The sequence below is a fragment of the Thamnophis sirtalis genome, unplaced genomic scaffold (genome assembly GCF_051295495.1).
Source record: "Thamnophis sirtalis isolate CommonGarterSnake01/CBP01778 unplaced genomic scaffold, rThaSir2_p1.2 scaffold_1, whole genome shotgun sequence".
Classification (NCBI taxonomy): Eukaryota; Metazoa; Chordata; class Lepidosauria; order Squamata; family Natricidae; genus Thamnophis; species Thamnophis sirtalis.
The window spans coordinates 41,742,710-41,755,094 of record NW_028261381.1 but is presented as its reverse complement, the minus strand read 5'-3'; the positions used below and the strand labels follow the sequence as shown (position 1 = coordinate 41,755,094).

The following is a 12,385-nucleotide window of genomic DNA, read 5'->3' as shown; positions in this document are numbered from 1 at the left end:
AATAATTTTTTACAATCATTAATATACTTTTCATATCTAAATAAGTTTTCATTCAATCTCCAAGACCTTCTTGCCTGCACTACCCTTCCCAACTCCATCCAAACTGGGTTATGGTCCGAAAGGATCCTAGCTGCAATCTTTGTTTTCTTGACCCTAGAAAGCAAATCATTAGTGGTTAGAATAAAATCAATCCTTGAGAGGGATTGATGCCTGTCCGAGAAGAAAGTGAAGTCACATTCCTCTGCATTTCTTTCTCGCCAAATATCTCTCAATTCAAAATCATCCATAATATCAAAGAAAGATTTGGGTAACTTTGCTCGCATCTTGGTATTTAGGCGGGAAATCTTCTTATCTCTCTTAGTGTCTATCACTCCATTCCAGTCACCCAATAGTATACAGGAACTATAGTCCCACTGTACTAATTTAGCATGAAGATTTCTATAGAATCTATCTTGCTGTTGATTGGGAGCATAAATTCCCAAAAGTAATGTCTTTTTCCCTTCTAAGATTAAGTCTAAAGCAATATATCTTCCGAAGGGATCTGCTTCTATTAATTCAGCTTTCATATCTTTTCTTAAATATACAACTATACCATTCTTCTTTTCCATAGCAGAAGCTGCAAAATGTTGACCAAGTTTTGAGTTGATCAAATATTTTTGATCAGTTGACTTGATATGAGTTTCTTGCAAACAAATTACATCGTTCTTAAACTGTTTGAGATAATGAAATATTTTCTTCCTCTTCTGTGGAGAGTTCAGTCCGTTGACATTCCATGTTAAAATCTTAGTTGTCATCTTTGGTTGGTTGAAGCATTTTTAGAGCTTCCTGCACGGCCTGTTTAACCTTAGGTCTAGCTCCTCCCATTGCTTCCAGATTTGTTGTTGTAGATCCTTGATCGATGGCCAATGATTGTTGATGCTGTTGCTTTTTAGCTTGTTTCTCCATACGTCTAGTAGTCATGCGGCTAGGTCTTGGTTCCATAGCACCTTGCGCTTCTAGAGAAGAGAGATGCTCCATCTTGTCTGGTGGTTGTGTAGTTTGCTGTCTATCCTGTCCTTCTTGTGGTCTTTCTCTAGGTCCAGATGGTGCAGGGTGTCCGGCCTTCAATATATTATAATAAAAATCTCGGGCTTTCCATACAGAGTTGAGGCGGTACCTTTGCTTATCAAATGTAAATATGATGCCGAATGGTGCATCCCATCTATACTGTATCTGACGATTTCTGAGTTCTTCGACCAAAAAAGCGTAGTCTCTCCTGGCTCTTAACATTTGAGGTGGTATCTCTTTCAAAACAGCCAGGTCTTGACCGCCAATTTGAAGCTTAGTGTTATAAGATGCTTGCAGTACCATATTTCTAAACTCTCTTGTAGTAAAATATATAACGATGTCTCGAGGAAGCTGCTTCTGCTTTGCCAGCCAGGAGTTAACGCGGTAAGCTTTGTCAATTTGCCAGTCTTGATTGGTCCCTGGTCTTCCCATCAGGCGGTCAAAAGCTTCCGATAGGATCTGTTTCAGGTTCTCCTGTTTCTCCTCACGCAGCCCCCTTACTCTTAATGCGAACTCCATTTGTCGGTACTGTATCATAATAATTTCTTTTTCAGCATTTTCCACTTTTTGTTCCACCACCTCTGTTTTCAATGTCAAATTAGCATTGGCATCATTAAGAACCTCTAGAGTATCTTCCACTCCAGAAATATGTTCTGTTAATACAGTTACAAGACTCAGCATGTCGTCTCTAATTTTATCAACCTTAGCATCAAATTTCTCATACAGCTCCTGTTTAAGTCCTTTTATTTCACTTTTAATTTCTTCTTTCATTTCTTTTATTTCCTCTTTTCTCTCCTGCTTTACCACCTCTCTATTATCTCTAAACTTATCTTCCATTTTAATTGTCTGTGCATTAAGGGCCTCGCTTAGATTACTCAGGAAAAATTCTTTCGTTAACACATCCCCAGCAGGGGGTGTAGGAAGCGGAGGCTGCAGCTTTGTGCCAGGCACTGAGGATGTGCCCCTGGAAGTAGAGGGTGACGACTTCAAGTTAATATTTGGTTTTGAGGCCATTTCAAAATTTATCTGCCTGCAGTTAATAAAACTCTATTGCCTGAATATGCAGCTTTAAGTAAAGAGGCTTTTATTTTGAAGTTTAAGGCTTGGCAAAACTTTCAGTGAGTAAACATTGTAACAAGACCATTCAGCAGATTCATCACCATTTAACTTCCAAATAAGCAAGGTTAATGAAGGAGTAAAATTCTTCTATTGTGAAACCAAAACAAATGATAAGTAATCTCTTTTGTTTTGAATTCTTGTGAGGATTAGCAGAAAGTGTTCGTTATTACCGGAGAAACCAGCCTGCTCGGCGCCATTTTAAAAGCCTCTGAGTAAATAATTTTTCGGAGGAAAAAAAGAAAAGAAGCTAAAATGTTGATAAGCAATTATTGTCCACAGTAAACGGATTCAGCTCGTGATAAGAATAAATCAAACAAAACTTTGAGCAGAGTGGGAGAGACCTACTTTGTCCTGCACAAGGCAGTTTGAAGTTCCCAGCACGGACAGCCGTTCTGCCTTGGGCTAGCCCCCCTTTCCTTGCAAGCACAAAAGCTGCAAAAATCGAAGAGCATTTGCCAGCAAAACAGTTTCTTCTTTCCTTCTTGCCTGAAGGATAAGAAAACCTGATAAGACGTCAGATGGAAGATCCTCTAAACAGGTACGTAGCCAGGAATTCGGAGGCAGCTGATTTTTTGCTGCCCCCACCAGTAGGCTCCTCCCAGGAAGTCAAGACTGCCATTTTTTTAAAAGCATTACTGCACTTTATAATCTAAATTATCAATTGTCAATAAATGAGTATGATATTAGCTTTTTAAAATTAAAAATCAACATTTGAACTATGAAAACGGATGCTCGACTAGAAGAACTGATGACTGAACTCAACAATATGCACTGGGATATCATTGGATTATGTGAAACACAACGAAAAGGCAAAGACTTAGTTGAACTTTTTAGGACTGGGCATTTATTATACACTAGATGTACCAAAGATGGACAAAGTGGCGGAGTTAGTTTTTTTCCAAACAAAACAAAATCAAACAAAAGATGAAAGACTGTGTAATAAAATTTGAAACTATACATGAGACAGTCCAATGCATCATTTAATTGAATAAACAATACAAGCTTCAAATCATCCAAGCTTACCAGCCAAAAATAAGCTATAGTGATGATGAGGTCAAAGAGTTTTACAATGATGTGGCTGACCTTGAAGACAAAGAAAAATGCCAATACAAAATAATAATGGGTGACTTTAATGCAAGAATAGGAAGAACAATACCGGAGAAAAAGTGACTGGTCCACATGGAAGTTGTGAATAGATAATAGAGGTGACAGACTAGTAGATTTTGCTGAAATTTTGCAGGAATTGTATATCTTGAACTCATTTTACAAGAAAACGGCTAGCAAAAAATGGACATGGAAGAGTCCATCGAAGTAGACAAGTGAAATTGAGTACAACATGTCAAGTGACAAAACCATATTCTGCGATTGTACAGTCATCAATTGCGTTAACATTGGAAGTAAGTCACCATAGAATATACAAGGTAAAATGAAGATTGACTGTCAAAAAAGCTGTATGAAAATGATAAAGATGTAACGAAAAATAAAAATAAAGAATAGAGTGATAAGGTGTTGGGGAAGTATAGTGATTTTTGAGATTAATCTATCAAATCGCTTTGCTCTGTTGCAAGACCATTATGGACCAACATGAATAAATAGTCAAAAACATCCTTGAATCTGCTACATCTATAGCACTGTTGGAAAAATACTTTGTACAGTCAAAAAAGCTCTGATGAAACTATTGATTTAATGAAAAAAGAATGAAGAATACCAGAAATTTCACTAATAAACTGAAGTATGTTGAACTTTGCAAGACCATAAAAAAATGTATGCAAGAAGAAACATATCAATTCAATGTGAAGCTTGTGAAAAAGGCAACTGAAGAAAACAAAGGGATTAATAGAGCAAAATGGAAGCTTAAAAATACAAGAAAAGGTTTTGCAGTGAAGATGGCTTTGCGTGTAGAACAAGCCAGGAAAAGTTAGAAATAATTGGAATATTACCTTGCTATTGAAAGATCAGGATCACTCAAATATAACAACATCCACAAAAGAAGAAATACCAGATATCCTAGCGGAGGAAGTATCAAGTGCCATAAAATAAGTGAAAACTAGCAAAGCTTCAGGCAATGACTGTGTTACAGTTGAAATGCTGAAAGCTGGTGGTCATAAGTTACACAAGATACTAGCAAAACTGTACTCGAGATGCCTCAGAAAAGAAAAAAAATACCTGATGCATGGAAAAATGGTTTAGTGATTCTTATACACAAGAAAGGGCCCCAAGATGATTTCAAGAACTATCGTCCAATAACCCTTCTTTCAGTCATCTACAAGGTTTTCACCAAGATATTAGCAAAAAGAATATTGGGAACATTAAATGATGCGCAGCCAAAGGAACAGGCAGGGTTCAGAAGTGGCCACAGCACAATGGATCATATCCAAGTTGTTCAGCAAGTCATTGAAAGGCACAACGAAGACACCATGCCTCTGTACATGGCTTTCATTGATTATGAGAAGGCGTTTGACTCAGTATTCTAGCAAGCAATGATTAAGGCATTGTTCAACCAAGGTGTAGACCCTGCTTACAGAAACTTACTACAATCAATATATGAAAAAACAATGGCAACCATTTGCCTTAATGATATTAAAGTGGACATCAACATAGAACGAGATGTACAACAAGGTGATACAATACCACCTATATGTTTCTCAGCTTGCCTTGAAGAAGTATTTCACAAACTAGTCTGGGCAAAAAAATGGAATAAAAATAAATGGCACTTAAATCATACATTTTAAGTATGCCCAGAATTAGGCAGAGAGAAGCATTTAGGGACCGTTGAATTAATATAAGCCCATTTTAACTGTGCATTGCTGTGGGTGTCAGATTCAGCAATTAAAGTTAACAAAATAAACTGTTCTCCTGTCTATGTCCAGTGCACCTAGCAAAACCATTTAAATGAGGTTAAATTGAACCTTGAAGTTATGTTGGATGTTTCTATGAAGAAATGCTTTCAGTATGACTTTTGTCACATCTGAGTCAAGACTAAGTGGCAACATTCTGTGTCCTTTAACAAGATTGATTTTTCAACATTTCTTTTGCTTTGTCTCTTACCACATCCAACGTCTTCAAATCAATAAATGCAAGAAATACTTTCCATCTTCTAAGCTATGTTCTAAAATGTGTTTCCTATTCTATATCTGTGTTATTCTTAGAGAAAAATAAGGGCAAATCCCAGTGCATCAGAGATCTTATAAAATAAATGGCAAACCACCTTAATGGATGTAATGATTTGATTATTGTAACAAGTCTGCATTTTTCCAAATGGAAATTAAAATCAGCAGCTTGGAGTAGAATGATTTTCTTTAGGAGACTGAGTATTTAGTGAAATCTCTGGACAACTCTTAACATGAAGAAAATTGTGTTGAAACAAAATAAGATAGGAGTCACACAATCAGGTGATATAATTGGCAATGAAGATTAAAAAAACCCCAAAGGTCTCATTTATATATCACGTCATTAGTGAGATAGTGATGAGGCCAACATATGGTCAATGTTCTTTACTCTGAAGAATACATAGAGTCACATGTTCATATAACCATCCTTCATAACTGTATGCATAAAGAAACATGATTCACACTTACAGTATTTCTGTATTGATGAGGCTCATAGAACCCATATTTTCTAAAACATTTTTCCATGTTTTATTTAAAAAGGTTTATAAAATGATAAAAAGAGGAAATGTTATTGAAGTGCATTAATTTGTCACTTCAGCAATGTCACATCGCTGCCAATTATTCTCATGGCAAGTAGTGTGTGTGCGTGTGTGTGTGTGTGTGTGTGTGTGTGTGTGTGTTGATCCATACACTGTATACTCCTAATATATAGATTTAAATTTAGGCAAATTTGTTGGATGAGCAAATTGAAAATATCAAAGCATGTAGAAAATATTTAAACTCTAACCCTAACAACAGAAGAAAGAGCCATTTTGCCAAATTATTAAACGGGTTTCAGCACTGTGGTCTTTTAAAACATTTAATTCATTTTTTAATTTAACCAGTCAATTAAATATTCTCTCTTAGAAATATGCACTGTGATTATGTGCCCTGAAGCATTTTAAATGATAGAGTAATTTTATCTTCAGAGTATTACTGATAGAATTCAAAAACAAAGTTTTTTTCTTTTAAGTCATACATATTACCTACCGTATGTATGACTTAATACAAAAGTACAGAGCATTGTAATATGTTCATTTATGCCATATTTTTTTAATTGACAAGAGATTCTATTTCTAGCCAGATTGTATAATTCTGTAGCTAAAATGTTGAAACATCTAAATTTTGAAGAATTCCATTTTTTCTCCCTCCTACAATGTATTTGTCCCAATTTGCTATATGGCAAATATTTGCCATATATTTGTATATGGCAAACTATATACAGTATTCACATTCACATATACACTAAAGACAAATTCCTTGTGTTTCCAATCACACTTGGCCAATAAAGAGTTCTGTTCTGTTCTGTTCTGTTCTGTTCTGTTCTATTCTATTCTATTCTATTCTATTCTATTTTAAACAATGCTGTTTTCATTAAGGTTAAAAAAAGGAATTAAAGTTTCATAAATATAACTAAAAAAAATCTACAAGAATATCTCTCATCTTTGATTCTAGTTGACACTCTCAAAATACAATTTACTTACATTTAACAATTATAGATAAATAATCATTGCTAATATGGGAATAGCATGAAAAAGTCTGAGATGATTGACATTAAAACTCAAATTATTCACTGGATTGTCTTCTAGTAATTTATTTCCCCATAGTTTCCAACACAAGTGTTGGAATAAAATTTTAAATCTATTAATGCATGTGGTGTGCCAGGCTACATGTGTTTAATAGGACACATCTAATGTTAATATTCTTAATACCCCCCAAAAATAATCATTAATTGATATAGACAGTGCTAGTAATTTCTCCCCCCTCAAAAAAATCTTACCATAACATTGTATTCCATCACCGCTGTATCCATAGGGGCAGGGTCCACATTTGAATGTCTGATGCTTTGTTGATTCACAGGACACACCAGGGAAACAAGGCACATTTGCACAGTTGACTCGCTTATTAAATGATCTCCAATCAATTACCAAATGGTTTACACCCGAGGCATAAGGCTTTCTGAATGAAGCAGTCCTTCCTGAAATTCTTGACTGCACAGAGCTCCCTTGTGCCTGACTACCTTGATTTACATGAAGAGAAAATGATGATTTCCAATGGAAAGGTGACGGCAACAGTGTGGTCCACACAGACTGTGTCAAATACTTTACTTTAGAACCATGGTCAGAATTAGTCTGGGTAGCTGAAATCCCAAGAGATTTTCCAGAAGGTGACAGATTGGTTGAGGTATGGCTCTGTTGAATAGCATGCAGCCTTGTGTCCATGTGGTCTTGAGTGGAGGTATTCCTTGTGATATCCCCTTGAACCTGCAGTTTATAGTCTGAAAGTTTTTCAGCAGCTCCTGCTTCGTTTTTTTGAAGGAAGGCTCCGTGGGTGCCATTTTTTATTTTACCGAATGGAAAGGTTTTTCCTATAGATGGCGTAAAAGATTGAGGCACCATCCTTTCTTTGAATGGAGTTTGAATATCAATAGTTAAGGGATATCTTGCTGTATGGAAAGTTGTTTCTAATTTTGGAATATGATCTTGTGAAGATGCAGAATCAATATCTTGTAAATTCTTTATAATACCTTGGGAAAGAGAGATTTTGATTTTCCCAGGGACTTCCCCAGTTACAACAGGCAGACGTTTTGCAGAACTTGACACTAAATGAAAAAAAAGGATTAGCACAAAATACTCTATATTTACTTTTCTCACACACACACCACCAATCCATCCATCCACCCACCCACCCACCCACACATACATATGGGGGGAGAGAGAGGGAGAGGGAGGGTGGGAGGGAGAGAGGGAGAAGGAGAGGGAGAGGGAGAGGGAGAGGGAGAGGGAGAGGGAGAGGGAGAGGGAGAGAGAGAGAGAGAGAGAGATATGTGTGATCAGGATCTGTGCATTTTTGGGTTTGTCTTAATTATTACTTTTTGGATTTTTTTTTCATTCAATTTATATTGTTTTTTTTTTTTTTTGCTAAAGCACTGAAGGTGGCTCACCAAATTTAAAAATATCATAAATAAAATATACTGTAAAATCACTACAAAATATACAAAATGCTAAAATCAGCTAACTATTAAGAGGAGATATTTCTCTTCTCAGATTTTGTAAATATTTTCTAAACATTGTATTGCTAACTAGAGCATACAAACATTTGCTAGACCAATTCTCGAATACAGCTCATCTGTCTGGAACCCGCATTGTATATCGGACTAATACAATTGAGTGAGTCCAGAGAAATTTCATGAGAAGAGTCTTCCACTCCTCTGCTCACAACAGAATACCTTATGCCACCAGGCTTGAAATTTTGGGCTTAGACAATTTAGAACTGCGCTGCTTTCGGTCTGACATAAAATTATCTGCTATAATGCCCTGCATGTCAATGACTACTTCAACATAACAATACATGAGCACACAATAGATACAAACTTAAGGTAAACCGCTCCAAACTCAATTGCAGAAAATACTACTTCAGCAACAGAGTTTTCACCCAACTGAAACACCTTCAAAAGGGTAAATGTTAATGGCTGAAGACCTTTGTAACAACAGAGACAGTTCTTGAATCGGTCAGACTTTAAAGATCAATTAGCATCTTAATAAATATGATCCTCTGTTTAATAAGTTAGGAAGAAATTTATCTCAAATAATTTTGATAAGAATACTGCTACAGTTTCTAACTTAAACATTCAATTGTGATTATCTGTAGAGAAACCTGGTGCCACAACTAAATTTCCCCGAAGCATTCCACAACACACTCTTCCAACTCTGTCCTCCGCCAATCTCAAAGCTTGGAGGGAAAGGCAGCTCTTTGCCACCCAGAATGTTGTTTTTACAAAAGACTGCTGTATTTTCCAGATAAGATATGTATCTTAAATATATTTGTCAGCTAGAAATTCTGTCTATTCCTCTAAAGTTTGAAAATATAACCAATTTTTCACTTGGAAAGTCCTTTCTATCCGCTTCTGATTTTGAAATTATATTCCCAACATGGCTAATTTCCTATTCAAAGGGACACTTACTGTATCAGCTAATTCTTTCCTACACAATACCTTCTCCAAATTAATACTGAGTATCAGAACTGCAACGAAACAAAAGTACTGTTGAACCTTAGTCAAAGTCAGCTATTCTGATAAATTCAGAATTGTCCCTATATTATTATTAGTAGTAGTACTAGTTGAAATCTTCTATTTCTTTTCTAATTTCCTACCCAAGTTATTGATTTTTAAATTTTTGATTCATTTAAAATATTTATATATCACCCTATATCACATTCTCAAGGAGACCTACAGTATCATCTTCCATTGAATGCATAATTGATACATTCCCAAATGGGAGATGCATTGAACTAGTCATACAGTAGTGTAACAGGATCTTTTTCACTTTGCTTGCCAATATAAGTTTCTAAGGAGTTTTTGAATTAATGAAGAAAATACCCCACTAACTGTGTGATAGACATGTCTGTTTAAAACAGCAAGTGGCAAAATATGGTCTCCAACTTTCTTTTCCATTTAATATTATACTGTACTTTTGGTGGCAAGGATAATCACCTTACTTAAAATGCTACATAATTTACAGACGCTAAGAAGAAATTGGGTTTTACAAGTAGAAATTAGAATCAGAACAGTATTTTTTTTTAATGGCACTGTTATTAAACTATGGAAAAGGGTTAACACTGAAAGGTCACCTGAGAGCCACAGCTTTATCTTTTTCTTTTATTTCAAACAATCTTCAATATCTTAAGACGTATCATCCATTATCCATTGAAGAAGCAGAACTGGTTATACCTGCCCCAATGTGCTACCATATAATTGAAGATGATGAAAAGTAATGGTGACAGCATAAAATGTACAAGGTCGAAATGAAATCTGCATTCCACCCACAAAGCAACATTATTTTGTATAGGATCTGTCAGGATAGATTAATTAATGTGCTTGTATATATGAATAGATAAAAGAAATCAGATGCAAATTGGATATATTCCTGTCTTTAACTCTTGTATAAATATGCAAATAAAGAAGAGAGAGGTGTTTGCTTGGCATTCTCCTTCTAATACAAGAATTTGGTCAAAATAGTTTTGTGGATCTTATGGAGAACGCAAAGATCTGTGCATTTAGGAAACAATAGGATGTGAAGGCCAGGTCAAGAGCAGTTGTAAACTACAGCATGCTTTAAAGCCGAGGGGTCAAACTCAAAGCCTGTGGGTGCTTAGATCTGGCCTCCAGGGCCGCCCTGGAAACAATGAAGGCCTGCTCCCTCTACCATTGAAAATGGAGCTCAGGAGGGCCGTGCACAAGCTTCGTTTTCACAGGCAGTGTGCTAGCAAAAGAAATTACTAGCAAAAATGGCATTTGATCACATAAGTGACATCAAGCTGCCCCCCCTGTCCCCCCTGCCCCCCCAGTCAAATGCAAACCTGCTGTGCAGCCCTCAAGGAAATGGAGTTTGACACCCCTGCTTTAAAGAGATTCTGGCAAAGGCCACTGACATAGGGGGGGAACCCCTGAGGTATGTAATTTGTACTTTTGTTCTTGGGGCTCAGTAGTAAAATGTAAACCTTTTACTTCCTTGTGGACTCTTTTTGTGTAACCCCTCTTTTTCTCTATTTCTGGGCAATCAGAAGACCTCTCTGGGGATCATTGATACAGTTTTCATTGTTACAATTGCTGGAGCTTTATTAGCGCTCTCTCTATCTCTCTCCCTCCCTCCCCACTCTCTTGTTTCCTGAGCCAGCTGTAATTGGGAATGCTGAAGAAAAGTGACAGGAGAATATTTTCCCATCATTCCAGAGCAAAACAAAGCAGCCTCAAGAATAGGGCAGCATCCTCAATTTAAAATCATTTATTTAGTGACTTACAACTGTTTTTCACACTTATGACCATCCCCATGGTGACATGATCAAAATTCAGATGCTTGCCAAGTGGTTCATATTCAATGTCCTGGAAACAGGTGATCACCTTTTGCAATCTTCTGACAAAGTCATTGAGGAAACCAGATTCACTTGAGAACCATGTTGTTAACTTAACAACTGCACTGAATCACTTAACAACTATGACAAGAAAGGTCATAAAATGGGGCATAACTCTAGCGAAGGAAATTTTGGTCTCATTTGTGATTGTAAGACAAGTATATTCCCCTGTTGATAACAGGAAAAGCATAGCAGATCAACAGCGGTTGTCATAACATCTGCTGGTCATAGCTTTTGCTGTCCTAATGGCTTGGTTGGTTTACAATCTTGCACATGTAGAATGACTGTTCTGCTACTTGCCCATCAATCCATGGTGAAGAGCCCTTGTCTCTTTTGGATACTTTCTGAGCAGCCATAACGGGCCAGAGAGAATTAACACACAAGCCAAAAAATTCCAGCCTGCCTGTGTTTTATAGTGTTGCTGTTAGAGCTTAGTTTCATAATATATAGCCAATATTCCTTCAAGTCATTGTATTTAAGCATCTGTTTACTTAATTCTATGATTATCTGCTTGCCAGGAATTTAAATTGATTTTTATCAGCCTTTTCATTATTTGCTGGGACAGAAAATTGAATGATTAGATACCTGCTCTACATCACCTCCAGGTTAAATGACTATAACAGTTTTTCCACAGAGCTGGGAAAGCATTCTGAAGATCAGCCAATACAAAATACTGAAGCCTGTTTTTAATTCAGTGAAACTTACCCTTAAATGTATAATTGCTTTGGAGAGAAGATATTTAAATTGCTCCCTCTTTGCATTGAAATCTGCCTACATCGATCTTTGAAGGACACCTTACTCTGTGTTCTACCTCCTGTCTGAAGTGTCAGGCCTGTCTGGGAATGTTTGATACATTTTTTGATAGTTACGATAGCTGGACTTTGAACTAGAATTTAGTTCATACTTTTTTTTCGTGTTAATTGCAGATTTTTAAAAATGTCTGTTTTTATTGAGTTATGATTTTTAATATTCTTACATAATTAAATTGCATTGAGCCAGTTTAATGTGGTTAAAGAGGCAAACTTAGAAACCAGGAGATGGTCAGTTCTAGTCCCATTTTAGGCATGAAAAGGGGCTGGATGATCTTGGATCAGTTACCCTCTCAATTATACCCATCTCACCCGGTTGTTGGGAAAATAGGGGGAAGAAAAAGTATTAGG

At 36.4% G+C, this 12,385-nt stretch overlaps 1 protein-coding gene across 1 annotated transcript in view; it reads right to left on the bottom strand.

Annotated features, from left to right (window-relative positions):
• The window catches only part of VWDE (von Willebrand factor D and EGF domains), a 271,722-nt gene that overhangs the window by 56,239 nt on the left and 203,098 nt on the right, over positions 1–12,385 (bottom strand). The window contains exon 22 of the mRNA XM_087710932.1: positions 7,096–7,917. Coding sequence (XP_087567058.1) covers positions 7,096–7,917 — 822 coding nt within the window. The remainder of the gene's footprint in view (positions 1–7,095; positions 7,918–12,385) is intronic.